Source organism: Vicugna pacos, chromosome 3 (genome assembly GCF_048564905.1).
Source record: "Vicugna pacos chromosome 3, VicPac4, whole genome shotgun sequence".
NCBI lineage: Eukaryota > Metazoa > Chordata > Mammalia > Artiodactyla > Camelidae > Vicugna > Vicugna pacos.
This window is the reverse complement of record NC_132989.1, coordinates 26,781,744-26,807,172: the sequence shown is the minus strand read 5'-3', so window position 1 is coordinate 26,807,172 and position 25,429 is coordinate 26,781,744. Positions and strand designations below refer to the sequence as shown.

Genomic DNA, 25,429 nt, shown 5'->3' with positions numbered 1-25,429 from the left:
CAAGAGCAGGCCCATTCTCTGATTTAGTAGACCTGCCCCTCATCACCTGCTTAGCTGCTTGGAAGTTTCAGATTAGGGAAGCTGTGCAGGCAGGTAGGGTGAGACGGAGTGGGACTAGGGCTTGAGAGCCTAGAAGTTCTTGGTGAACCGGGGTAGGTCAAAATATACTTTTTATAATCTTATTTTTGCTTCTTCCAAGAAGAATTTTTCACAATTTCCCTTTAGGTTTTGACATCTTGGGCACATACATTTCTACTTTGAAGGCAGAGGGATCAGGCATCAGAGCGAGGAAGGTTGGAGCTGGATCCACCAGGAATAGAAGTGACACCATCCTTGTGCCTGAATATCACTTTAGCTTTGAGCTTACAGGTACTTAGTCAAAAAAAGTCATCAGAATTGTCTGATACATTTACTTTTTCTTTCCTTTCAAAATGACACACTCCTTCTAATCAGAAGTTTTTCTCCCTGGTACAAAACTCTGAGATGAATTTGTTACATAGGTTAAAATTAAAAATAATGGGCAAGTGTCTTCAGCCACAGTTATGTAGAAAGGCATAACAGTTCTTCAAGCAGCATTTCTTCTGTCAATATCCAGTAAAAGCAGAGAGAACATCCTTTCCCTTCATAACTCTTATTGCAATAGTATTGAAATCAGTATTTGTGTAATGATTGATTAAAACCTATTGCCCCTACCACTTGTAAGCTCCTTGAGAGCAGGGCTGAGCCTCTTTTGACAACCACAGGACCCTTCCTAGGGTGGGCAAAGGGATTTAGCTTTGCTGATTGGCTGGGTGCAGCTCACATGCCCACTGCTGAACCAGTCACTTTGTGGGGAAGTGGCTCAAGTCTGTGTTTGGCCAGGCTAAGGTCACAGGCCTCACCTCAGAAAGATGGGATGGGGAGCACCACCTTGTTAGGGAATAGTCACCATACTCCCCCAAGAATACTGGCTGCTGTCCTGGAACAAGTTCTCTGAGCTGCTGGTGGCACAAAATGGGTTGTTCCCAGTGCAGTCTCTGCCCTGTGAAGTTCTCAGAGGGCTGCTGTTGGTGTTGGTAAGAAGTTCACTCCAATGTGATGGGGAGGCGCTGGCTCTGTTGGAAGAGTCTGAAGTCCATCAGGATTGTTGTTGCATTCATCTATAGGAAGAGGTGGAGAACTACCAGAATGTCTGAGGGGAGGCTCAGAGTCTACTGACTTACCATGGATCCAGAGAGATGGATCCATAGATTAAGGGAGGGCATCTATTTGTACTTCCTTTTTCATCTGTGAGGAGGGAATTAAAGGCTCTAAAAGTAGAGAGGAATCCCTCAGATCAGGTAAGTTATTAATTTATTTGAGTATTATTATATTGTACTTTGAGCTTCCTGGCAGCAAAAGCAAAAATAGAAACCATTTGGGCATGCTCAAATACAGGCCTATCAGCATTTACATGGAATAATGGAAAAAACCCTGGTCTGGAACTTTCTGAACTGGTCTCTGTCAAGTCAGTAGAAGTTTAGAGAGTACATATTCTGTGCCTATGATTGCAGTGATACAAAGACAGGTGGCTCCTGCTCATTTAGGTTGAGACAAGGAGGCAGACACAGCAACCCATAACCAAACCTGGAGCACAATGCTAGAGAAGAAATCTGCCTGGTGTTGAAGGGCCATGAGTGATATACAGGCCTTGAGTTTGTCTGGAACATCCTTACCCTCCATCCCCACCCCCTGCCCACCCTGGGAACAGTACTGAGACAGGTAGTAAGGCAGAGAATGGGGGAAGAGGAAGTTGGAGAATTAGCTGGGAACCAGATACCACAGAGCTTCACAATCCTTGTTAGGAGGGTGGGATAGTCTCCTGAAGGCAAAGAGGAGCAGGTGAAGGGTTTAAACGGTGAGAGATCTAGTCAGATTGATATTTTAGAAAGATCACTCAATCTGGGTAGTGGAGGATGAATCTGAGGAGGTGAGATAAGAGCAGATTATTGCAACATCATTCACTCAGCCATACCATCTATCTTTCTCTTTGTCCGTCAGTTTATTCATCTGCCTGAAACACAGGAGGCTACAGCTTGACATGGGAAATACAAAGGTAAGAAGTGGAGGCCGTTGCTTTCTGCAGCTTCCCCTTAGAGGGCCTCAGTTTGCCCTTCTGGAGGCCTGGTCTGTCTCTCTCATGCTCACAGGCTCTGTGGCTTGTGCCTCAGCAGCTTTCCAGATGTCTACTGCTGTGTGGGGAGACAGGGTGTTCAGGGCCTGAAGGGGCACAGCAACTACAGCAAACAGACAGTTTGGGGAACCAGTACAGTGAACTACCCTGCCGGAAGCTTTTAAAATAATTACCTGTGCCTGCTCTGGCTGACTGGCTGACAGCAGCCTATTAGCCCTGAGTTGGAAATTCTGAATTGTTTCATGACAATTGAAAACATGATCGGAGGGCAGGAGGGAGCTGCCCATGAAATATTGATGTTTTCTCAGTATTGTGGGGCTGCCCCTCTCAGATGGGGAACCCTGGATGCATGGGACTGGTGGCTGCGAAGTGACTGCCGTTTTCCTTAGGGCTCCTCTGGTTGACTGCCCTGTGGAATGTGTTTTTGTGCAGAGCTGTGTTGGTTTTTGGGGGACCTGCCCCTCTAATGCTGTTCTCTAAGTCACGCCCCCAGCACTCCAGCCCTGCTACCATGTTTTGTCCAGATTCTCCTCGGCACTCGAGGCTCATCTGGAGTCAGACTGGGTGGGAATCCCAGCTCTGCCTGCTTATCATTGTGGGCCTCACTTTCTCAGCTATTTGGTGGGAGATGCTAAGTGTTCCTCTCTAGCAGGGCTGTGATGTACAAGGATAGCCATATGTGCAGGGCCTGGCCTCACCCACAGGCCTGTCAGGAGCAGCCCTTTGTAGGTCCTGGGGCCAGTTTTGGGCTGGCTATAGGAGCCCCGCTGGGAGCCCCAGGGCTTTGTGGTCCCTCCTCTTCTTTGGAATGCTTTGAAACACCTTGCTATTTCCCCTTCTCTGCAAATCCTACGTAAATGCTAGTACCAAGAAAGTGCATGCTAACCTGGCAGGTGCCCCTGATGGGTGCCCCTGAGGTACTCTGGGGGTCTTGGTAAGGGACCCTGCATGGCCAGCCCAGGCCTCTCCTCATTGAGGTGAGTCTCTGCCAGGGCAGAGGAACCTGGTAGTAATGCTTGGCTGCCTGAGCCTGCCCAGGGCAGCAGGAGAAGGACTTCCACTGTTTGAGCCCTTGACTTGCCAGTCATTATTCTCTCTGTTGGAGGTGGTATTTACCCATTTTACAGAGAGAACAGTGGAGGCTGTACTTCATTCCTTCTGTCAACAGGCAATTCAACAGACAGTTTCAGCAGCACCCACACTGTGTGCTGGAGACTCAGGGGTGATAGACAATCTTGGTGCAGTCCTTCATGAGGGACTGGATCTAAAGACGAATGCATCTTTAGCAGTGGGGCAGGTTAGGAGCTGTGGGAGACAGAACAGGGGCAGCAGATCTAACCTGGGGGTTGGGGCAGGCTTCCTGGAGAAACTGACCTCTGACTGAGCTGTGGAGGTAGCAGGAGCCGAGGTGGAGGAAGGGCCATGACAAAGCTGGTGAAGGGCAGTTTCAGCCTGGATGTTCTTATCTACCTGAGGATGGGGCACAGCCTCTGGTATCCCCCTTGCCCTGCTACCACGAGGAGCAGGCTAAAAAGCTACCAAGAAGTGCCTTCATGATTCCAAGGTCCTGGGTTCCTGGCCCTTGGACTTTTCTGGGCTTTATTTCTTTCATGTGGAAAATAAGTTGAATTACTTCTAGCAGAAGGGCACATTTTTCAAATGAAACTTTACCAGGACCTCTCAATAGAGGAGTGCAGTGCTGCTCTAATTGAGGGTGGGTGTAGATATGGGCTCATCTGCCCTCCTACCACATCCCCTTCTGGCCCTACAGGCACCACGAGGAGCCCCAGGGCTCCCTGGGCCACAGTCTGCAAGCTTTACGGTAAGGAGCGTCTCCACAAGGCTGTCCAGTCTGTCTCCGTGGGTCCTGGTGGCCAAGGTGTCCCCCTTCCAGGTGGAATCTGAACCCCCATGGGCCTGCTGTTCCTTGCTCCTTTCAAATTTCCTGTTAGCCCTTTGTGACTCAAGTCAGCAGGCATCTATTAAATCCCTACTGGATACATGCAGAGGGGCTAATGTTTTTTGAATACCAGCCGGATGCTAGGTGTGTGTGGGCTTCTTTGTATCAGGGTACTTCTGCATCACAACCAGCTGCCAGATGAAGGAGAAGGGGACGGGGAGGGGCTCAGCGACTTGTCCAAGATGGCGAGTGACAGTAACAGCAACATTGGCTCCCGTGGATGAAGCCCAGGTGTGTGCTGGGCTTTGCCAACATCTTCCTGTGCGTTAGCTCCTTTTGTTCTCAGAGCAAATTGTAAAGCAGGTGCTTGTTCCATCTCCAGGGATCAAAGAAGGGCAGGCCTAGAGAGGTGAAGGAGGTGGGCCTGGGCCCTGGGCTCCGGGCAGCCCGCCTGCCAGTTCTCCCCCTCTGTCTTGCTCTGTGCTGTGGGGTCTGAGGCAGCTACCTGTGTGGCTCTAGGTGGATGAGCTCCCTCCCCTCTGGGTTCCCACTGTGCATAAAGGGAAACTGAGGTCCAGAGATGCACTCCCCTCAGATATCTCTGCCCTCTGGAGTCTTCATCTGGCACAGGTCTCCATCTGTCTGCTCGCTGACATTGACTGTGAAATCTGAATCTAACTTCCCTTCATTGTTAGATTTCTAGGGGCTTTCTGGGGGCTGCCCGCCCACTTGGTGGCTTTGATCAGGGCATGCTGACCTCGGCTGGCTGGGTGGCACCATCCTGAGTTCAGGACACATGGCAGCCAGAGATGGGGGTGAGCTAGTGGCGGCTGCTTCTCTGTCCTTGTGTTGGGTTCCACTTCACACTCAGCCCCTGCCCCCATCACAAGCCTTGAGTCTGCACATCCTCCCCACTCCCCGTCTCCCAGACACCCCAAGCTCACTGCCATGTCAGTTGGACCCTCTGACTGATGGCCTGCATGGGATTCTGACCCTAGGGGAGAGTACATGATAGGACAGAGTGGCATTTCAGGCAGGGTGGAGCGAGGCTGGACTTTTGGTGGATGGAGAGACCCCACCCTGATGTGCTTGCAGCTGGGGCCTGAGGGCTGCAGAACATGGGGTCTCCCCACCAAGCCCTGGGGCAATGCATATCTGTGCATAGAGCCCAGATCGCTGCGTGGAGACACACAAAGTGAGGAACGAGCCTTGACAAATGTTTGCCAAGTCCCTGGCTGACTTGGAAGTCAGGAGCAAGCTTGTTTGGCAGAACAAAGGGGAGAGCTGCCTCCAGAGGGCCATAAATAGTGAAGGAGGAGCAGTCTGGCCTGAAGGCTTCGTGGGACCTCATCCCAGGCTGTGTCCTCGGCCGAAGGATACCGCCACCCTCTCCCACGAGCTTCAGCCTGGTTGGCCAGGGCCTGAACCTTGCTGTGGCAGCCATCCTGCCCCCTGAGCTGCATCTCCCTGGGAACCCCTGGATGCTGGGTCATCTGAGGGCACCTGGGCAGGCAGGGAGGTCTGTGTGATCTGCAAAGCCCAAGGTCCCTCTTCCTCTAAGAACCAGGAGTTGGGCTGCAGTCAACAGTGGCAAGGCTTCTGAGGAGGCAGAGCTGGTCTGGCACTAGACCCTGGGAGCTTGTGACACCTAGATATACCCGGGCGGAAGGGGCTTCAACTCCCTTCCCCCTCTAGGAGGGTGCAAGGTGACCTCCCTCTCTCTGCTCACTGTCTTCAAGGGAGGAGAGCAGAACAGAAGTGGTGGAGGGTGGCTGGGCAAGACACTTTCCCTACTTGGGCCTCAGTTTCCTCATCCTAATATGGGATCCTTATCTTTGGCCAGCCCCCCACCCTGGGGTTCCTGAGGCCATCAGGTGAAGTAGAGAGGAGCAGGGGTCAGAGAAGCCTCTCCAGAGGGGCTAACTTTTGTACTGGGTCTGGAGACATGGGCAAGATTTCCTTCTGAGCAGACGAGGAGGCCAAGTGGGGAGTGGACGGTGTAGGTGAATAAGTGGAGGGGGTGTTGGGGAATCTGTAAGTTCCCTTTAGTTGAATGTGGCTGAGCCTGAATGCTTATCGGGGATGTGATGGAAGCTGGGTTGGAGAGGCCAGCCAGGCTCTGAATGCCAGGATAAGGGACTCCTCCAGGGGAAGGGGAAGCCACTGAGGGTATCTGAGCTGGGAAGTGGCCTGAGCAGGGCTCTGCTCTCGGATGGTGGGAGGGAGCAGGAGACAGTTAAGGCAGGTCTGGATGAGAGGTGAGAGGTGGCCTGCAGAGGGCCCTGGCTTTGTTCTCTGGGCTTGGGGAGGAGGTCCTGGACTGAGGGGTGAGGGTGGCCAGATCCCTGCCTTCACTCGGATGATCTGGCTGACTTAGCAGGGTGAGCTCCTTTCTTTCTGAGTGAAGGCAGCTCATGATCTCCAGGCCCCAAACCAGGGAGTTGGCCTGAGCTCTCAGTGCCTCCCTCTGTCTCTCCATGCTTGCCATTGATTCTGTAGCCCCTGTACCCAACGTTCTCCAAGGAGTCCACTCCAGAGGCCCTCAAGGTGGTCAGGAGGCCTTGTGGACAAAGTGTAGGTGCTGACCTGTTTCCTGGGCCCTGTCCCAGGCCCACCCACAGTTACTGTACAAAATTCCCTGGCTGTGCACCTGTCTCACTTTGGGGCTGAGGCTGGGGGTCTCAGGGCCTATCAGGGTAAGGGACTTACCTAGGTCACACACACACCTTCATTTAGCAACCTTGTGGGGCTCCCACCTGGCCAGGGGTCCACCTGTGGCGATGGCGAGGCAATGGAGAAGGCTTCTTCAGCCTCTAAGGAGAAGAAGAGGGGACTTGGGTGGTAGCTGAGTTCCTGGAAGGATGGTGTCTCACCCTGTGGTGGGGCATGGAGAAGTGCAGGGTCCTGGCCTTAGTGCAGCTGGGTTCTGGGTCCATGTGTGTGGGTTCCGTGATGCCTGCTCACACTTCGGTCTTGCCCTCCACTCTCTGGCGACCCTGGGGTGGGGCCAGGTGGCAGGAGAGTGGGAAGGGGAAGCTAGGTCCCCCTTTGCCCCCAGCCTCTTTGCTCAAGTGTGGACTGTTCGACCTGGGTGTCTGATGCTAAATGTCTTGAATTCAGCCTCCATTCCCCACCCTGATTTGATTTTTTAAAAAGTTTTATTGTATGTACTTAAAAAAAGAAGGCCATCTCAAAGATTGGGTTTATGGAACAGTTCAGTATTTGGATTTTGGTGCTGATTTCATGTATGTGATAAAATGACAGAACTACACACACTTTATAGCAACGTCAGTCTCCTGGCGTTGCATTGTGCTGCAGTAATGGAAGATGCAACCATGGCGGAAGTGGGGAGGGGTGCACAGGCCTGTCTGCACTGTAAGGGCAACTTTCTGTGAATCTATATTATTTAAAAATCAAATGTTTAAAAAAAAGAAGCCAGGTTGGGGTTCTGCTTGGGGGATGGAGGGTATGTCCCTGCAGAGCACAGTAGGAGCTGTGGGGGTTCCCTTGGAAAGGAGGGAGGGCGAGGGGCAAGGGCATTGGAAGGGGAGATAAGAGTTGCTGGGTCAAGGAACTCAGAGCATGTTCTGAGCTGTGCTGGAGCCCATTCGGGGCTGTGGCTGGTGGCTGCTAGCACAGTCCTAGGAGAGTGTGGAGCAGCTGGGCTGAGCTGTGCCTAGAGGGGGACGGGGAGGAGAAAGCATGTAGTTTTCCCTTCACAGTTACCTCAAAAGTGAGGGCTTGGGTGTCATGTCGTCTGAGCAGAGGAGAGGCACGCTTGGGGTGTCTGCACTAGGAGGTGCCCGGGTTGCCCAGCAGCAGGCGCCTGCCTCTAGGCCTCGGGTGGCTGTGGCTCTGGGGGGTCTGGGTTTCTTGGATGCCTTTGAGAAGCCAGTCTCAGTGGGTGAAATGATCTGGCCACATGGATTTGCTGGAGGACAGGCTCTCTGTCCACACAGCTGACACTGCAGGCAGCCCTGAGTGAGCCAGATCCTTGGGCGTTCCCCCTGCCGTGGCCTTATCACTGGCCTTCTTGTCTGGTCTCCCCACAGGACCCTATCCTACCTGTCATTCTCCACTGTGAGCCAAGAGCAGTTCCCCCAAAGCAGTCTAAGCTGGTGTTGTTACCTTGCCCCACACCTTCACCTGGCCTCTGCCCCGTGTCTGGCACCTTCAGCATCAGGCTAGGGCTGCCCAGCCTACACTGAAGGCGTTTCTAAGATCTGGGTATCTGGGGGACAGCTGCCTGGACTGGGAGGAAAATAGGTTATCTTGATCTCCAGAGGAGGTGGGATCTGCTCACAGAGTTGCCAGGGAAGGCTCTTTGCCTTGGATCTTGCTCGGTCTCTCCTTCCGGACCCTGATAAAGGGTCCCAAACACAGGGCTGTAAAGGTGGCCATAAAAACAGAAGAAATACTGGCATAGCTGGCTTATCAAAGCACATCTCAGACACCAGCCAGGTCTCCCTACTTCAAGTTTATTTCTCCTCCTCTGCTTTCTCTCAGAAGGTGTCTCGTAAACAGCTAAGAGGGTCATTTATAAATGTCTTCTGCCTTCCCCTCTCAGCACATGTGCTGCCGCTTTGCTCTTTCTGTTCCCCAGGCACGGGGGTGGTAGAGGGGTCCCCACACTCCCTTCTCCCAGGTGCCACAGAGATGAGACGTGGAAACCAGAGGGGTCCCTGCATCCCCAGATAGGACTGAGGCTCTCAAAGGTGAGTGATGGTGACGTCTCTGACCCTGGTTCTGCCAACACCTCCCCTCCAACTCCCATCAAACTGATGGGGGAGGGGGTTAAGCTGACCTCTGGGAGGGGGTATCTTGCCAGGGGCTGGCCTCCATAGTTGACCCCATCACAGAATCCATCCTATGGCATCAGAGCTGAACGGACTTTGGAGACTGCCTTGTACAAGTCACTGTGAGGCCCAGGGGTGGTGGGAGGCACTTTCCTGAGGTCTCACAGCAGTTAGAGGTGGAGTTGGGAGCAGGATCTGGGTCTCTGTCCCCTCACTGGTGTGGAGGAAGCATAGCCTTCTAACCATAATAACAGCAACAATCCCTCCTGCTCGTGGTGTGTGTTTCAGAATGTGGAAGGCTTCGCAGTTCCCCTTTTGTCTGTTCTTTGCACTGAGTCTTTGGGCAGAAAATATTTTTCCCATTTTACAGATTGATGCTGGGTGCCTGACTGGCCTGGGGACTCTGTTAACCACAACACAGCTGTGTCCTCTCTTTGCCCCTCCCAGTCCTTACAGGGGTTTCCTGGTTGAGTTTCTTCTCATTCCTTTTCTTTTTTCTTTCTTTTAATAAATTTTATTTTATTTTTTAACGGATGTCCTGGGGATTGAATTCAGGACCTAGTGCATGCTAAGCATGTACTCTACCCCTGAGCTACATCCACCCCCTCACTCCTTTTCAAAAGAGGTTCATGGTCATTAAAACATAGCCCTCAATACCACAGTCCTCCCGTCCTAAACTCCCTACCTGTCAAACCCCCAACTTCATAGTCTCGAGTGGAAGCAGAGTGCAGCAGTTTCCTGGGCCTTTACTGCTTCCTCCTTGGGGGTGTTTTGGTTCCTACCAGCAGCGGGGCTTGTGGCTGAGGTTGGGTGAAGCCCCCTAGATGGTGAGAAGCACTGGAGACTCTGGGTCATAGCTGAGAGGGCTCCAGCCTTTGAAGGTGGCTGGGTGAGGGGTGGCCTGAGTGGATGTGCGAGGACCCTTGGCTGTGGGAACATGAACTCGCCCAGTTCCTGAGTTCCTGTCTCCCTGGCAGCAGCCCAGTGCTTGGCAAGACGCGAAGCACTCACAAAATGCTCTTTGCACAGATTAGCCCAGCTTCGGGTGGGCTGGCCACAGGCAAGTCTCTGTGTTGTATCGCTTTCTGTTAAAATGTAGCTATGTTTTATATATCATCTCCACTTAGAACCCACCCCATCAGGCCAGGGAGTCTCCACATTGGTGGATCCTCAGCCCAGCAGCATTTGAAGAGTTTTGCTCTCTGTTTGTCCATCTCTTGCATGATGCTGGGAGCTCATTCTGCATGTCTGCTCCTCCTGGGTTACCACTTTCCAGAGCTGATTCATGTGGCCTGATTTGATACATGAACAGTCCTCTAAAAACAGGTACCCCATTTTCCAGGAGAATAGATACACCCTTCATTCAGGAGAAAGCAGAGGCTTCACGTGCTCAGGTGACTTTGCTGGTGTGGCACAGAGGGCTGGCGGCAGAGCCGGGATTGTAATCCTGGCCTCAGTGTCACTTCTTTCCCCTCGTTTCTTGTTTGTTCCTGGTAAAACTTGCTGAGTGTTTAGGGGAATGTGCAGCGTGCAGGCTGCTGTGGTGGAGACCCTCGTGAGGCTGTGTGGGGGAGGCCTGGGAGCAGGGGTAGGAGGCCTGCGTGTCTGTCTGGTGCCTGTAATATATTTGAATTATCTCTGCAGATGAGCCCTGATTTAGCAAACAGTCTAGAGTAAACCTCAGCTTGAAGACAAATACAATTGACACTGGGCTTGAGTGGTTCAAAGGTTATTGGCACAAAACTGTCGGCTTTGTTTAGCCGAGGGACTGTATTTATGACGGGTGGTCCGGCAGTGCCATCCATAACTTGCTGGCAGCGGGGCTGACGTCAGACCAGAGACAGCCTTTTTACACTGCGCCTGGAGTTTAGTTTCTCTGCTGGAAAACGCAAAGGTAATTTGATTCTTGGCCAAGTTGCTTTATGGGTTGCTGTCTCAGGTCTGGTGTCATAATTTGGGTCATCAGTTAACCTTGTTGGGGATGGACAGCATCACTCAGGAGAATTGTTTCCTGGATGTGTGCAGGGAGGTGAGCTAGGGTAGGAGAGGTCATTGAGGCTGTTTGGAAGGGCGTGATCAATGGGGTTCACTTTGACCCCTAATTTAAGGCCCACAGGCACAGGAGTAGTAACTCTGAGTCTCTGAGTCTTTGATTACTTCCTGTGTCTCCTGGATGCTATAGTTAGTTTAGGAAAAAAGGAACCATGGGTGAGTGTTGCACTGAACAGATAACGTTTGTCTGCAGTGTTAGACAGGTATGCGTTACAGACACAAACTTCCTTGGAGAGAAATGATCACAGAAATGAGCAGACTGTGGATGGAAGGAGCGTGGCTAGAGCTGGCAGAGGGATGTGTGGGGTGGCTTTTTGGAAAAGAGGAGGCAGTCTATATTAAGAGCCTGAGCGTGTGCTTCTCTTGTGACCCATTCACAAGAGACTTCCTGGCACATTGCTGGGAGTTCATCCTGAGGAGGTCAACATAGATGTGGACGAAGATTCATGTACCTAGGTGTTCACTGCAGTGTTACTTATAACAGCGCAGAAGGGGAAACAACTACAACAGTGGGGGATTTCTCTGGCATATTAATACAATGGAATGTTGTACATTGATTCAAATTGATGTATGTAAAGAATTTTAATGGTTTGTCAAAATGATTCTAAGTAGAGCAAGGGAACACTTTACAAATTGTCCGTGAAGCGTGTTTTCTGTTGTGTAAAACCGTCTGCAATGAAGGAGGGAGATACACTAGATGATAAGTGGAGGTTAGCGCAGATGTTGGGATTGTGGCTTTTTCATTCTCATCTCTTCACGGAATATATTTTACATTTCTACTAGGGGCATGCATTACTTTTCATCCTCAGGGACAATCCTAAAGGACTAAACAAAAATTCCAATTCCCACCCCTTAGTGGTCCCTGTTCTTCTGTAGGCCTCAGTTTCCCTGGACGTAAAAGGGGATGCTGGACTGCTCTTGTTCTGCCCTGGCTCAAGTGCTGGGCAGGGAGGAGTGACCCTCTGGGCAGCTTTGGCAGTCTGCCCATGATCACCATGTCCTAGGTCTGATGGGTCACCTAATTTTAGTGCCTGCCGGGGCAGCTGCCTAAATGTGGCCCCAGCCACCGGGCAGATGGTCAGGGTGGTGTCGGCAGTGTTGGCAGCATCTCTGCCAGGCTGGTGAGGTCAGAGCACAGCTTGAGCCACAGGGGGATTCTCAGGTGTCCATGACACAGAACATCACAACCCGAGTTTGGGCAGAAATCTGCTAGCCAGGATCCCTCGTCTGAACAGAGGGGAAGGAGGCACCTAGGACCGGTGTGGGAGAAGTAAGGGCCACAGGCCTTGAGTGCTGAAAAGTCAGTTCTCTGGAATTCCAGAGGCCAGCCTGCCATCAGGGCTCTCCAATGTATGGCTAGGACTTGTCTCTCAGCCCAGTTCCATCTGTCAGTTGGGGACTTGCATGGAGACGAGAAAATTTCCCCAAAAGGTCTTGGCTGAGGGCCCTTCTGATAGCAGGCAGCTGTGGGCACCATGTCCTTAACCAGAATAGCTGGGAGTATGGGGTCTCTGGGGATGTGAACTTGAGAGCACCTCTACCAGGAAGAAAGTTCAAGGGCAAATGGAGATCAGGGCTCGGCTGAGTGAAGACAGGGCTGCCATAACTCCTCCCTGGTCTACTGTCTTCAGTCTTGTGTCACCTGCTTTGCAGATCAAGCCATCTTTTTAAACCCAGCTGTGATTTGTCATTCCTCCTCTGGCTTGGCCTATGAATAAAGCCAAGACCCCTGAGTATAGCATTCAAGACCTTTCTCAATTTGACCTCGACTTTTTTTTTTTTTTTTTTTTGCTTTTATGCCTATAAACTTCCTGCTCTGGCTGAACCATGTCCCGTCACACTGTAAATCCTCAGTCCCCTTGGGCTGGAATGCCCTTCTACTCTGCCCTATTTAGTCACTAGCTATTTATGGAACACCTGCGTTGGACTGGGTAAGACTGGGTAAGACTCAGCTGATAAACTCCTACTCAACCCTCAAAACTCAAATGTCTTATGGTCTGATATGCCTGCACCAGCATGACCTCCCAGGTCACTCTTTCTCCAGTGATAACGATGTCTTGTGTCTCATATTCTTAGTGTTGTGCCCACTCCTTCCACTGGGCCTTGGTAACTTTCCTCTGCATTCCTGGCATGATTCTCTGTAAACAGCTATTCAGTGTTGTCACACAGAGACGAGCCATTGATGAGTGCCAACAAAGCAAGTGGGAGGGTCTATTCCCACTTGACATGAGATAATGTTAGCAAACAGTGTCGGCTTAGACTTATCAAGCACATACCGTGTACCAGGCACTGTACCGAGTGCTTACAACGTATCAGCCCATTGAATCTTCCCACAAGCCTAGAGGTAGGTGTGGTTACCCCCTCATCTTACAGATGAGGAGAATGCAGCACAGGAAAGGTAAGTCACCTGTTCAGGATCACACAGTCAGTCAGCATACGAGGTAGGATTTGAACCTATGTAGACAGGCTCTCAAGCTCGACACTCTTGCTTTCTGCGTGGCCTCACAGCCCTGGAAGGCCTTGGGAGAGTTAATGTGATCAGAGATGGCTGAGGGAGTAAGAAGCCTTTCCTCTTAGAAATACAAATGGCATCTATGGAGGAATCCTTTTAAAGGATGAAAGCAGTTTTTAAAAAGACATTAATCTCCTTACTGACTTCCTTCTGATGACTGCAGATGAGTGACAAGCCTCGTAATTGAAGATGGTGGGGCTGATAATTCAGCAGTAGCCTGGGGAGGGATGTCTCCGGCTGTGAATCACTGTGCACTACACAGATCCAAGTGTCTCCCTGATGGTATCTCCCAGGCCCTTGGAGCCTCTTGCTGGCACATAAAGACACACACGCATGTGAAGGCTTGAGCTGAGCTGGTTGTCAGGATGCCCAGATGCAGCTTCCTGGTCCAGAGAAGTTGTCTGGGGAGCAGCTGCTGCAGCAGGCAGGAGAACTGAGTGCCTACTGTCCGTGGGCACCATGCTAGGGGCTGGATGGAGAGTGCCTGGTGCATAGTAGGTTTTTGTTTGTTGAATGGGAGCTTGAATGGCTCAGGTAGGAGCCCTGGATGTGAGGCACCCCAATACTTTCCTGATTGGCCCTCATAGAGCTTAGAGGGAGCAAGAAGCTCTGAGCGCATGGGGGATCATCCGCTGAGGGTGATGCTGGGTGAGTGTGGGTAGTCAGGGAAGACTTGGCCTTTCTGTTGTAAATGCCCATGGCTCCATGCTTGTACAAGTATATGTGGCTCCCCTACACTGGGCTGAACCTGTGGGCTGAAGGAGGGTGCTCCCACGGCAGGCAGGCAGGCAGGCAGGCAGGCAGGCAGGCAGGCAGGCAGCAGTGAGCAGAGAGGAAGCTGAGGAGGGGCTTACAGACACACAGACCCCAGGGTACCCCTGACCCGCGCTGCACCACCACTCATTGGCTCGGATGACCAGTGCCTGGTCAGTGTTGCTAGCACCTCGGACAGGTCCAGCCCTGAGATGGGCAGGATCTGAGGAGAGGAGTTGAGTGAGAACTCTCAACTCCACCCCTCCCCAGAACACTTCCAGTGTGGGTGTGCTGGGGTCCCAGAAAGTGCAGATCTCAGATATGTGCTATGGGCAGTGTGCTGAGGGGCTGGGGAGGTGACCTGGGGCCAGTGTGTGTGTGTGTGTGTGTGTGTGTAGGGAGGGAGGGAGTATTCACTCATTCATTCATTCATTCGTCCAGTTATCCATTCAAAAGTGTCGGTCACCACATTTGATTCTGGGGTTCCAAGGTAGGAACAAAACTGACATGGTCCCCACTGTCATGGAGCTCACAGCCTGTAGAGGGAGACAGATGTGACTCCTACAATCAATCACACCAATAGACGCAAAAGTACTGATGCTGCTGGGGGAGGTGAGGTGTGAGGGGAGGGGACTCTGTGGTGAGTTTTGTCACTTGTCTGTGACTTTTTTTTATGCCAGAATATTCACACTTCTTGTTCATTGGAAGATCCCTTTGTTGAAGTGAACTCTTGGATTTATGAAGGCAGAACAGTTTGGGGCGTCTCACATCCCCCTTCACCTGCCCTTCAGACTGTCTCCCCCCCCGTTCCCAGGGGCCTCAGAGTTCTGGGGAACACAGTTTGGCCATCACTGCTCTAGGCACTGAGGAGCTAGAGGAAGTCTTGCAGCAGGGCAGCGAGCTGTTGAAATTGCTGTTTCAGGAAGATGCATACGGCAGGGTCATCTGTGAGGAGCTGTGCCCATGATGGGAGGCTGGGTGGTCCGGACCCCTGTGGATGGATGACTGGGCCCGGGGCCCAACCTTGTGCCAGATACGAGGAGACTTACCTGGCTGATGGGAGAAGTTTCTGGTATGGAACGTGGGCCTGCCAAGAGCCCCTGGGGAAGGGGTGGGGACCTGGGGCTACCTGTGGGCCTGGGTGGCTCCCAGCAGGCTCAGGCGCTTACTCAGAGAGCAGGCTGCATCAGCCACACAGCCGAGCTCCTCAAGCAGCCTCCGAGGGGCAGGCCCTTCCTTCAGGACGCATGAGGAGGCGAAAGGGCAGGGCAGCTGGGGGCTCTGGGGCAGTGTCAGTTTTCTCTCCTTGCTGTGAGACATTACAGGAGACTTAGGGGCTTAAGGCAACACGAATTTACCTTCTCACGATTCTGCAAGTCAGGGGTTGGTGAGGCCTCACTGGGCTTAAGGTCAAGGTGCCGGCAGGGCTGTGCTCCATCCAGAGGCTCTAGGGGAAGTCGGTTTCCCTGCTTTTCCTAGCTTCCAGACGCTGCTTGCATTTCTTGGCTTGTGGCCCCTTCCTCCATCTTCAAAGCTGGCGACATCGCATTTCTCTAAGCCTCTTTCCATCATAACTTCCCTTTCTCACCACAGTTGGAAGATGTTCCCCACTTTTAAGTGCTGGTGGGATTAGACCAGGCAGTCCAGGATAACTTCCCCAGTTCCAGACCCTTGAACTTAGTCACATTTGCAGAAGACCCCCTTTGTCATACAAATTACATAGTTGAAGGTTCTGGGGATTAGGCTATGGGCATCTTTGGGGCAGGTCGAGTTGGGGTCATCACTGTGTCCACAGAGGCCTAGGGGTCTCCACAGCCAGGAACAAGAAAACTTGGGTTTCTCCTTGGCTCCCAAGGGCTCCCCTACAAGACCTGCAAACATGGAAACTCCCCTAACTGAAATGGGTGTGGAAAACCTTCTCAGATGGCCGCCTCTCTATACCTCATCCTGCCTCTCCTTCCACACCTGGACTCTGGTATCTGTAGTTCCCTAAACCTGCAAGGCTCCATCTTGCTTTGGGACTTTATACCTGTTTGCTCTGCCTGGAACGCCGTCCCTCTACCCTCACTCCAAACTTGTCCCTGGTTAACCCCCGGGTTAACCCCCTGGAAAGCCACCCTGCCCCCTTGCCTGCCCTCTGCTGCTTCTGGCTGGATTAGGTGGCTCCCATGTTCCCCTCCCTGTGCTGTCAAGGCCTGTGCTTGTCTTTGCCTCCTCTGTCTGACCACGAGCACCTGAAGGTGGAGCAGGACTGTTCCATCTCTGAAGCCATCTTGGGGCCTGGGCCTGAGCCTGTGAACATGAGCTTGTGAAAGAGATGAATAAAAGGATGATTCAGCTGAGGGGGAAGAAAGGCCTGGACTGAGGCCAGGGTGTCTGGAATGGCAATGGGGGAAGGTGGTTGGGCCCCCCTGCTGCCCAGGGTGGGGACCATGGCTGGTTCACGTGTGGTCCTTCCAGCTGCATAAAGGTGCGTGGTGGGGGCGACAGGAGAGGTGGGGTTGGGAGGTTTCCCAGGAGACCTGGGTCCATGTGGCCTTAGTCACAAGGTATAGATGCTGAGGTGTTTTGGGCAATTTGGACATGGCCCCCCACAAGGATGAATCCTGACTGTAAGGCCTGCCTGACCTTGGCTTGTCCCCCTGCTCCAGGGTGGGCTTCTCTGGTTTTTTTTGTAGCACACTGGGGCTCTGGGTTGGACACTTTGGGGAGGGAAATGATATAGGCATGTGAGGGACAGCCAGGTTTGTCCCCAGCAGGGGACAGTGGCTTCTGAGCCCCTAGGCTGGTAACCCACATCTGAGATGCAGCACAGGTCCCTTGTCTCCTCGTCCCACCCCTAGGTGTTCATAGGCTCCACCGACCTCCGGATACTTCCTTCTCCAAGAAGGCCCTCAGTGGTGAACAGTGACCTCTTCTATGAGTCCTCGCTCAGGGAGACATTGCTGTGGGATGATGGAGGCTCCTCCAGTGCGGAGGATGGTCTGGGGGAGCTGCGTCCCTCCTGAGCTTGGTTCTTAGCAGTGCCATGTTGAGCATATTAGAGCCTGAGGCAAAAGAAAAATCACTAATACTGACCTTGTCTTTACTTAAAGTTTTGGTATTGTAATCATCATGGATTTTGGCCTTAATTTTGATTTTTAAAAATATTGCGTGGAATATTGTTAATCTTGATTGCTGAATTTTTTTGGGTTCCCTTACATTTTCTGTCCTTTAAAGTCTGGGTCTCATTTACCCACCGTGGCCCTGGCCCTGCTTCTAGGACAGGGCCCTGGGATTTTCCATGTCCCCAGGAGCTCTCTGGCCTTGGCCCTCTCTCCTTAGGAAGAAGGTGTGAATGAGCTGGGTACCCAGGAGAGAAGAGGCTTGGGGCCACTGCCATCTTGGTTTTTGTAGGCTCTGCCCCAGCCCATCACTGAGTGAGTTCTACCCCCACCTCATGGGGCTCAGCTCCTGGAAAGTCTGGCTGTGTGGACTAAAGATGGCTTCCTCCTGGGATGTCTGAGAGGCCCAGGGGCCTGGGCTGCTGGGGCTGAGGACAGAAGGGGAGGGTCTTGGAGGTTGGGTCCCCAACAGCCAGCCCTGGCAACTGTGTGTGTATCTTGGTGGCTGAGGAGCTGTGTCGTGCTGGCTGTCTGTAAGCCATGTTGGCAGGGCCTGGGCTCCCAGGCCTGATGCTCAGCACGCTGTCAGCACTCAGCAAATAATAAATAATAATAATATCTCCAGCATGTTGGGAGAGCCTGAGGAGGGAGGGAGTACAGGAAACATGTGTTTTCTCTCATGGTGGGGGCTGGAAAGCTGAAGTCTGTTCAGCGCCTTTGGGCGGGATTTGGGGGAGCCATCCCTACTCCCCAATAGCTTGGTACGGGAAGATGGTTGGCAAGCAGCCCCCCCCCCAACAGGGCCTGCCTTGCGAACTGGGTGGGGGCTCAGAGAGACTTGTCTGGGGGTCTCCCTGGAGTGTCCTTTGTCAAGAGCCCAGATTGTCCTCAGATATCTTCTGGGATTTGGAGATGATCAGACTTGGGTTTGAATCCTGGATCTACCACTTTAGACAAGCCACTTAGCCTCTCAGGGCCTCCTCGGTTTTCTCGCTTGTAAAATGGGATGGTTGCAGCAACTGTTAGGCAGGATAACAAGAGCGGCTGCAAAGTGCTTGCGCGGGGACTGGCAGCAGGTCAGCGGGGCCCGATGCTGGTGTTCCAGTTCAGTCAGCCATGTCTCTGGTGCTCAGTGTGAGGCCTGAGTTTGGTCCCGCGGGGGAGATGGTGAGGAGCAGGACCGAGCTGGGGGGCAGGGAGGATGCTGCAGACCACTTTTCTGCGGCGCGTTGCCCCAGTGCGCTGGCACCCATTACTGTTTGTTGGCGGACTGTGGGCTTTCGTGGGGCCAGGGATGGAGGTCGAGTGCTTGGTGTTGAGCCTGCTGGGGGCTGGGTAGCATGGGTGAAGTCTCCTCGGCAGCCCCTGCCCGTGAGGCTCAGAGCCAGTGTCTCGAGCTGCAGCTCCCTGGATCTGGGAGAGCTGGGTTGGGCTGAGACGGTGGGGCCGGGGAAGGTCCTGGGCACGGTCCCCACGAACCCTGTTATCTCCCCACCTGCTTCCTCAGGAAGTGGTGGGGGGCGCTGGAGGCTCACCTTCCGAGCGTGTGGAAGTGGGGTGCTGGGTGTCTCCACCTGCTCAGGCCTCCCCCTGAGGGTGCCTCGCTGTGCCCTGCATTTGCCCTGTGGCTGTAGCACTGGACAGCGAGTCTCCAGGAACCGGGCACCTAAGTGGCCTGCCCGTCTTGCCCATCCCCAGGGCCCTGTGGTTCCCCCTTTCCCCCTCCTGGCTTCTCCTGCACAGGCGGTTGTCCTACTTACCGCAGTCTCCTGCCTCCTGCCCTGAGGTGCGGGCTCCTCCCAGGTGGCCCAGCGAGGCCCAGCCGCTGTCCCCCTTGGCCTGGCTCTGCGCAGTGCCACAGGGGATGGGCCACTTGTCAAATGCTCTTGTTTAATTTTCCTCGCTCAGAGTCTGCTTGTTCCAACACCCTGCAATGACACGGGTGTTAACTGAGCACCAGGGACTATAATTATCAGGGTTGAGAGACAAGAATCTCCTGGTGGTGGAGCAGCTGCAGGCAGGAGCGCCGCCTGATCTGTCCCCGGAGAGGAACGGCTCCAGCCTGACTCGTGTCTGAAGAGCCGCCGGCTTTGCGTCCTTCGCTCTCGCGCTTGTCTGGCTGCGGCCCCGCAGAGACTTCTCCCTTCTAGGGCCCCCACGACTCTCTCAGTGGGGCAGGCAGATGCGTGGAGGTTATTCGGGTCAGTGACTGGGAGCGTCTGAGCAGGACAGGCAGCTTGTGTGGTCTTGCCGATGGGTGGGTGAGGCTGCTGGGCCAGGAAAGGACAGCTCTCGACCACGTGGGTGCTGAGGAGGCTAGGGTGGTGCCCTGGGGCCGCAGCAGCAAACGGCTTCATCAAGAATAAGTGCAAAGTCCTGTGTTTAGGTTCAGATCAATTCCTGAATTCTGTCTGAGGTGGGACAGACCAGGCTCAGCAGCAAGGATTCTGGCTGCAAAGTTGATGTCAACTTGTCACATGCCGTGGTTGCTTAATAAACATCTATGAAGGCCACTTCCAAATGCAAGAATAGGTGTTTCATGTCTTGATTGGTTGAGGGGACAGTGGGTCCTTCTGAGGGTGATGCCTCGTTGTAAGAGGCACGGGCAGCCGGGTGTTATGAGGAGATGGGCACTTTGTCACGTGGGGATTGCTCTGGGATCTGGGAAAGTCCAGGTGTGTGAGAAGCGTCCATGTGAGAGGGAGACAGCAGATGGCTGGGCCTGAGTGTGGAGAAGAAGGTTTGGGCTCAGCATGCATTGTGGTGACCCAGAACGGAGAGGGTTGGGCTGTCAGGAATGGATTCCCCGCTTTCTGGGGTCCCGCACAGGCAGATGTAGTGCGGCTGCTGTTGACATGTGTAGAAAACAACTGCTGCCTGGGGAGGGCCTCAGCCTGGGTCTCTTTCCCTGACTACGGGTCTCTAGCCTTGAGACTGGCCTTGGTTCTGCCACTCACTGGCATCCACTCTCTGGATTGGTCTCTTCCCTTCTCTGTGCCTCTGCGCTCCTGCCTGGGACAGAATGTAAGGTCCTTGATTTTGTCCTGTGGGTGATACAAGGGGAAGTCGGGCTTGGGGTGCTGACAGGGCCCTGGGAGCTTTCTGTGGGCACACAGGGCCAGGATGCCACAGAGCCACAGATGTCAGTATTTGTGGATGGAACACTTTCTCTAGAGACCTGTGGACTTTTGGTTCCCAGTGAGCCTTGGGAACGTGATGTTCCCGTGTGAGTCTGTGCTGCTGGGGCTGGCGCTGGGACCCGAGAGCCATCAGAGGCCACGGGGCTTGCCGGGAGGGGAAGCCCTCATCAGGTCTTCTCCTGGCTGAGCTCCTATGAGCACTGGCACTGGCCAAGCACATAGTAGGCCCTTTCTTAGTTAGTGTGTTCAGTGGGCTGCTCTGCCAATGGCACAGCCCTGGCTGCTGACAGATGAGCCTCACTTCTGGGAGCCAAGGATAGGTTTGCTGAGGGTCCCCAGCCTCCCGGGCTTGCTCCGGGGCCAGAGGATGGGGTCTGGGGAGGAAGGAGAAACTGGAGCTCGCAGGGAGCATCAAAGGGCTGGTGCGAGGTTTATGGGGGCCTTTACTGCCCTAGTTTTCATTATTTACACCCTGTTGATTCTAGGAGTTCCCGTTAAACGTGTAATAAATATAAAAAATATTTTACAGGCCAGTGAAAATTCCACAGCAAAAATAACTCTATAAAGAGGGATTTTGCCCTGCTCTGCCCGCTGCCGAATTCTGTGTGGCATTCCTCTGAGCCTGTTGGCTGGCAGCAGGGTGATGAGGTGGCTCGGTTCCCCAGTCCTGGGGGCTGGGGGAGTGGGCCGGGTCTTTAATTAGCCCCTTTACCAGCCTGTGAATGAAGTCGCTCCTCCTTGGGCTGATCCTGCCAGCTCTCTCAGGTGGTGGTGGGTGAGCGTGGGCTGGAGTGGAGCCTGGGTCCCAGGTTGGGCTGTGGAAGTCGAGGGGGGCTGCAGGGGGGTGGGTGGGGAGGAAGGGAGCAGGTCAAAGCTGTTCTCCTTGCAATTCCCTGCCCTCCTTGACAGTCTGAGGTGTATTCAAGTGGGTGTGCAGAAAGAGAGGGGCTGAGAAGGCAGTGTAGAGCCGTGATTAGAAGCAAGGGCTCTGGGGTCAGACTGCCTGGGTTCCAATCCCACCTCTACCACTTAGTAGCTGTGTGACCTTGGGCAGATAACTTGCCCTCTCTGTGCCTCAGTTTTCTCCTTTGTAAAAACCCTGCCTCACGTGATTATTGTGAAGCATGTGTCTAAGGCATAGAAAGGACTCAATAAATGACCATAATTATTAACCTTATGCATGATAATTATAATTATTTTTAATAAAGAGCAAGGCATTCAGTTTCAAACTTGGAAACTTCGGTGTAGGGAGGAGGATGCCGGCTGCTGCTGTCAGACCAGCCGTATCCTGTTGGGGAACCGCTGGCCTCATGATGGACGGAGCACTTGAGATGTGGTGCGCCCAGGGTGAGGTGTGCAGTGAGGCACACCCAGGGTTCCAGATACTTAGTGTGAAAGCAAGGCTCTAACATATCACTAATAACTTTTTAATATTGATTATGTGTTGAAAACCATTTCTCTATACCTTGGGTGAAATAAGATATTAAATTTAATTTTACATGTTTCTTTTTATTTTTTTTAATGTGGCTAGTAGGAAATGTAAAATTACATATGTGGCTTGTGTTGGTGGCCTGCCTTATATTGCGGTTGGACAGCTCTGCCTTCCCCTGGGTAGGGCAGGCCTGAAGCCCTTGGACTGCCATGTCCTGGCCCAGTCCAGCTGCCCATTTTCTTGAAAGGGAGCCACAAGCTAGAGAGGACAGTGACTTCCCTCAAGTCATAGCTGTTTGGGGGCAAAGCTGCTCCACGACTTGAGACGCTTGGATCTTGGAGAGATGATGACAGCTGGCCTTGCTCCTTCCCTCTTCTGCTTGTTGGGAAAATTAGATCCAGGGAGTTATGACAAATATGTGCTTGCAGCTTTGTTAAATGAGGTTTGTGGCATTTGGTGAATCCGCTGGTGTGCTGGGCCACAGAGCCCCACTATGGGGACTGAGAGGAAGATGGAAGCGGCTCATTAGCCCGATGGAGCACAGATGGACTGGTGCTGCCTCTTGGAGGAGCAGCAGGAATAGACCCCCACCTTCCTGAGAGCCTGCTGCTGTTTGGGCACAAGGTAGGATGGTCAGAGAGAAGTTTCTTGAATAGTGGGAAAGCCCCACATTTACTGTGCGCGGACACACTCAGGCCTGCAGGGTGCTTTAAACCTCACAACAGCCCCCTGAGAGCTTGCTACCAGAGCACCCCCATTTTTGGAGGAAGCTGAGAGCTAGCAGGTGGTAGACCTAAGATTTGGATTTCGATCTGTTTGGTTTTAAGGCTTGTGCTTGGAGTTGGGCTCGCGCTGACCTGCCGTCTGTCTTGCCCACTCGCCTGCTGAGGGCCCCTTGCCCGTCTGGTTTTCACGGCCACAGTGAGGGAAGGGCTGGGCTAGGTGGTCCGGGTGTCTCGGTGCAGACTCTGGAGTCAGTGACTTTGCCGCTTCTTGGCTGTATGACTTGGGGTTAGTCACTTCACCTCTCTGAGCCTTGTCTTCTTTCTTTGTAAAATGAGGGTCATACGAATACTTGCCTTTAGTGCTAGTTGAATGAAATGATGTAGTCCTGGCACACAGTAGGCACGCTACAAATAATTGGCACAGGGATGATACTGATGTCAGCAGTTTGGTGAGGACCATACAGCCTGGGCATCCTCTTAGAATGGTCTTCAGGAAGGGAGGGTCTAGCTCAGTGGTAGAGTGTGTGCTTGCTTAGCATGCACATGGCCCTGGGTTCAATCCCCAGTACCTCCAATAAAACAAATAGGTAAATAAACCTAATTACCATCCAGCTCCCCCTCAGAAAGTGGTCTTCAGAGTGGAATTTTCTTTGAACACACTTTAGAAGTGTGTCTCATGTTTGCTCTTGTCTCCCTGGTCAGAGGGACCACATGGTCCAGAGTCATCCTGCCAGTGAGGCTGAGGGTTGCTTCTGAGTTTGGCTGTGGCCTCCCCATCATTCCTGGTGCCTGCTGGGCCTTGGCTGTGAATGCTCTGGGTGGCTGTTCACTTTCCTTCCCTCCCCAGTTTCTCTGCTGGGCTCCTGTGTCCATTCTGCACTGCTTGAAGACCTGGGGTGGGCTTTGAAGAGCTGGGGCAGGACTGGAGAGCATTTACTCCTGCTGCCCTGCACAGGGTCCCTGGCCTCAACTGGTGCCCAGGCCAGTGGCTGCAGAGAGATGGCCCTGCGGTCAGGATGCTGACTGGGTGAGTCTCAAGGTCTTGCTGCCTCCTTTCATATGATTTACTGCCCTGGGAGAAGAGGTAAGGAGTGGCTGTTGCCCATTTTGTAGTTGAGGAGACTGAGGCTTGGGGTATGAGTGTTTCTGGGGTCTGTTCAGGGTAGAGTCTTCAGCTATCAGGACCCTTTTGGGGCAGCTGCTTCCTGGCTGGGCAGAGAAACTCAGGGGCAAGCTTGGATGTGGCTCTAACTCCGGCTGACCCCACTTTGGTACCCTGGACTCTTCTCCCAGTAGCCTCAGCCCATTCTGTTGAAGTCCCCCAGAACCCTGGACCTGCTACCATTTGGGGGGACAGTTCTAGAAACCTTACACGTGACTGGGTTTCCTCCTTGCTCTCTCTGACTTCCCTGTCTCTGACCGTCCCACTCCCCAAAAGAGCCTTGAGCAGAGATTGGTTGGGATTGGGAATGGGGTGGTGAAGAGTGGAGGCAGCATCTTCATCCCCATCTGATGGTGGGGCTTTGCCCCTAGGCCCAGGGGTGGGGTGCCAGCCTCCCTATGGCCACACCTTGGAGACTGGCTGCCCCGACACAGGCCCTTCTGTGGGTGGAATGGTGCTGATGGGGTGGGGAGCATGCACTGGGTTGGGTGTGAGCCAGACCCTCTGCCACAGCCTTTACACACTCTCCTTTACACATATACAACCCAAAGAAGCAGGTGCTGTTGATATTCCCATTTGAGAGGTATGAACATTGAGGCAGTGAGGTTCAGTAGCTTGCAGCAGGGAAGCAGTGGGACTGAAATTTGAAGCCAGCTGATCTGAGCCTAGACCAGGCTTCTTATCACAGGGCAGCCTGCCTGCCTTCTGGTGAGGTGGAGGCTGCCCTGTGCCGGGAAGTGCAGCTTGGGGGCTATTTTCCCTGGTGCCTTGCCTTCCCCAGGAATGGCCAAGTCTCCCACTACCCCTACTCTCTTGATGCTCTACCTTTTCCTTGTCACTCAGGAAAGCAAATTGGGAAGCTGGTGATGAAACGAATGTTGTTATAGGAACTTCCTTAACTCTGCTCTAAATCCATAAAAACAGTAATTTGTTCCCAAATTTGGTCACTTAATCTTAGCCACAGACAGGAGACACATACACGAGAATCAGAGCCTACTAACAAGGAGTCCTAGACGGGGAGCCACACGTGTGTTCTGAGCAGTGTGCTGTCACTCCCCTGCACGGTCTCCTCCTTTCTCTCTCAGGTGGGGCTTTCAACTGTGACCATTTCACAGATGTGGAAACCGAGGCCCTGAGGAGTTTATTTTATTGCTATTGTTATGACAGGTGAAATGATGCTTTGCCACACTCTCTAGTGGATGGAGCTAATTTGGTGTTTCTGGTGCTTCTTTGGCTCTTAGAGTGGCCCAGCCCCCAGGCAACAGGTTGCCAGCCCAGAGTTCCCATCCTTGCTGTGGTGTCCGCCAGCAGGGCCAGCCGCGTAGATGCTGGGGCAGTGAAAAGTGCTGGCTGTGTGGTCCTGGCGAGTCTCTGCTCCCCAGGCTTGGTGTGCCCGTCACAGCCTCGGGGGGTCTGACTGGGGGCGCCCACCAGGCCCTGATCGTTGTGACAGACAGCACAGGTGCAGAGCTGAGATGTCAGCATGGCCAGGAATGTGGGGAGGGTCTCAGGGCTGCCGAGATGGTGGGCACATCAAAGGCGGCATGGCGAGGGCCTCAAGTAGGGCTTAGGGGCTGAGGGGTCTGATCGCCCTCAACGTGGGGGTTTTCCCCTGCTGCCAGCCCAGAGGCCCATTGCTCAAATCTGCAACCCAGGCTCTGTTGCTGTCCATCCTGGAGGCTGGCGGGTGTGCAGGCCCAC

General features: G+C 53.2%; 1 protein-coding gene across 5 annotated transcripts in view; it reads left to right on the top strand.

Annotated features, from left to right (window-relative positions):
• The window catches only part of CATSPER3 (cation channel sperm associated 3), a 335,119-nt gene that overhangs the window by 65,112 nt on the left and 244,578 nt on the right, over positions 1–25,429 (top strand). Inside the window, exon 9 of one of the 5 annotated variants that reach the window (XM_072957133.1) lies at positions 226–276. The exons of the other annotated variants lie outside the window; for them this stretch is intronic. Coding sequence (XP_072813234.1) covers positions 226–261 — 36 coding nt within the window. The 3' untranslated portion in view covers positions 262–276. Of the gene's footprint in view, positions 1–225; positions 277–25,429 lie in introns of those variants that run through there. 5 annotated transcript variants of the gene reach the window in all.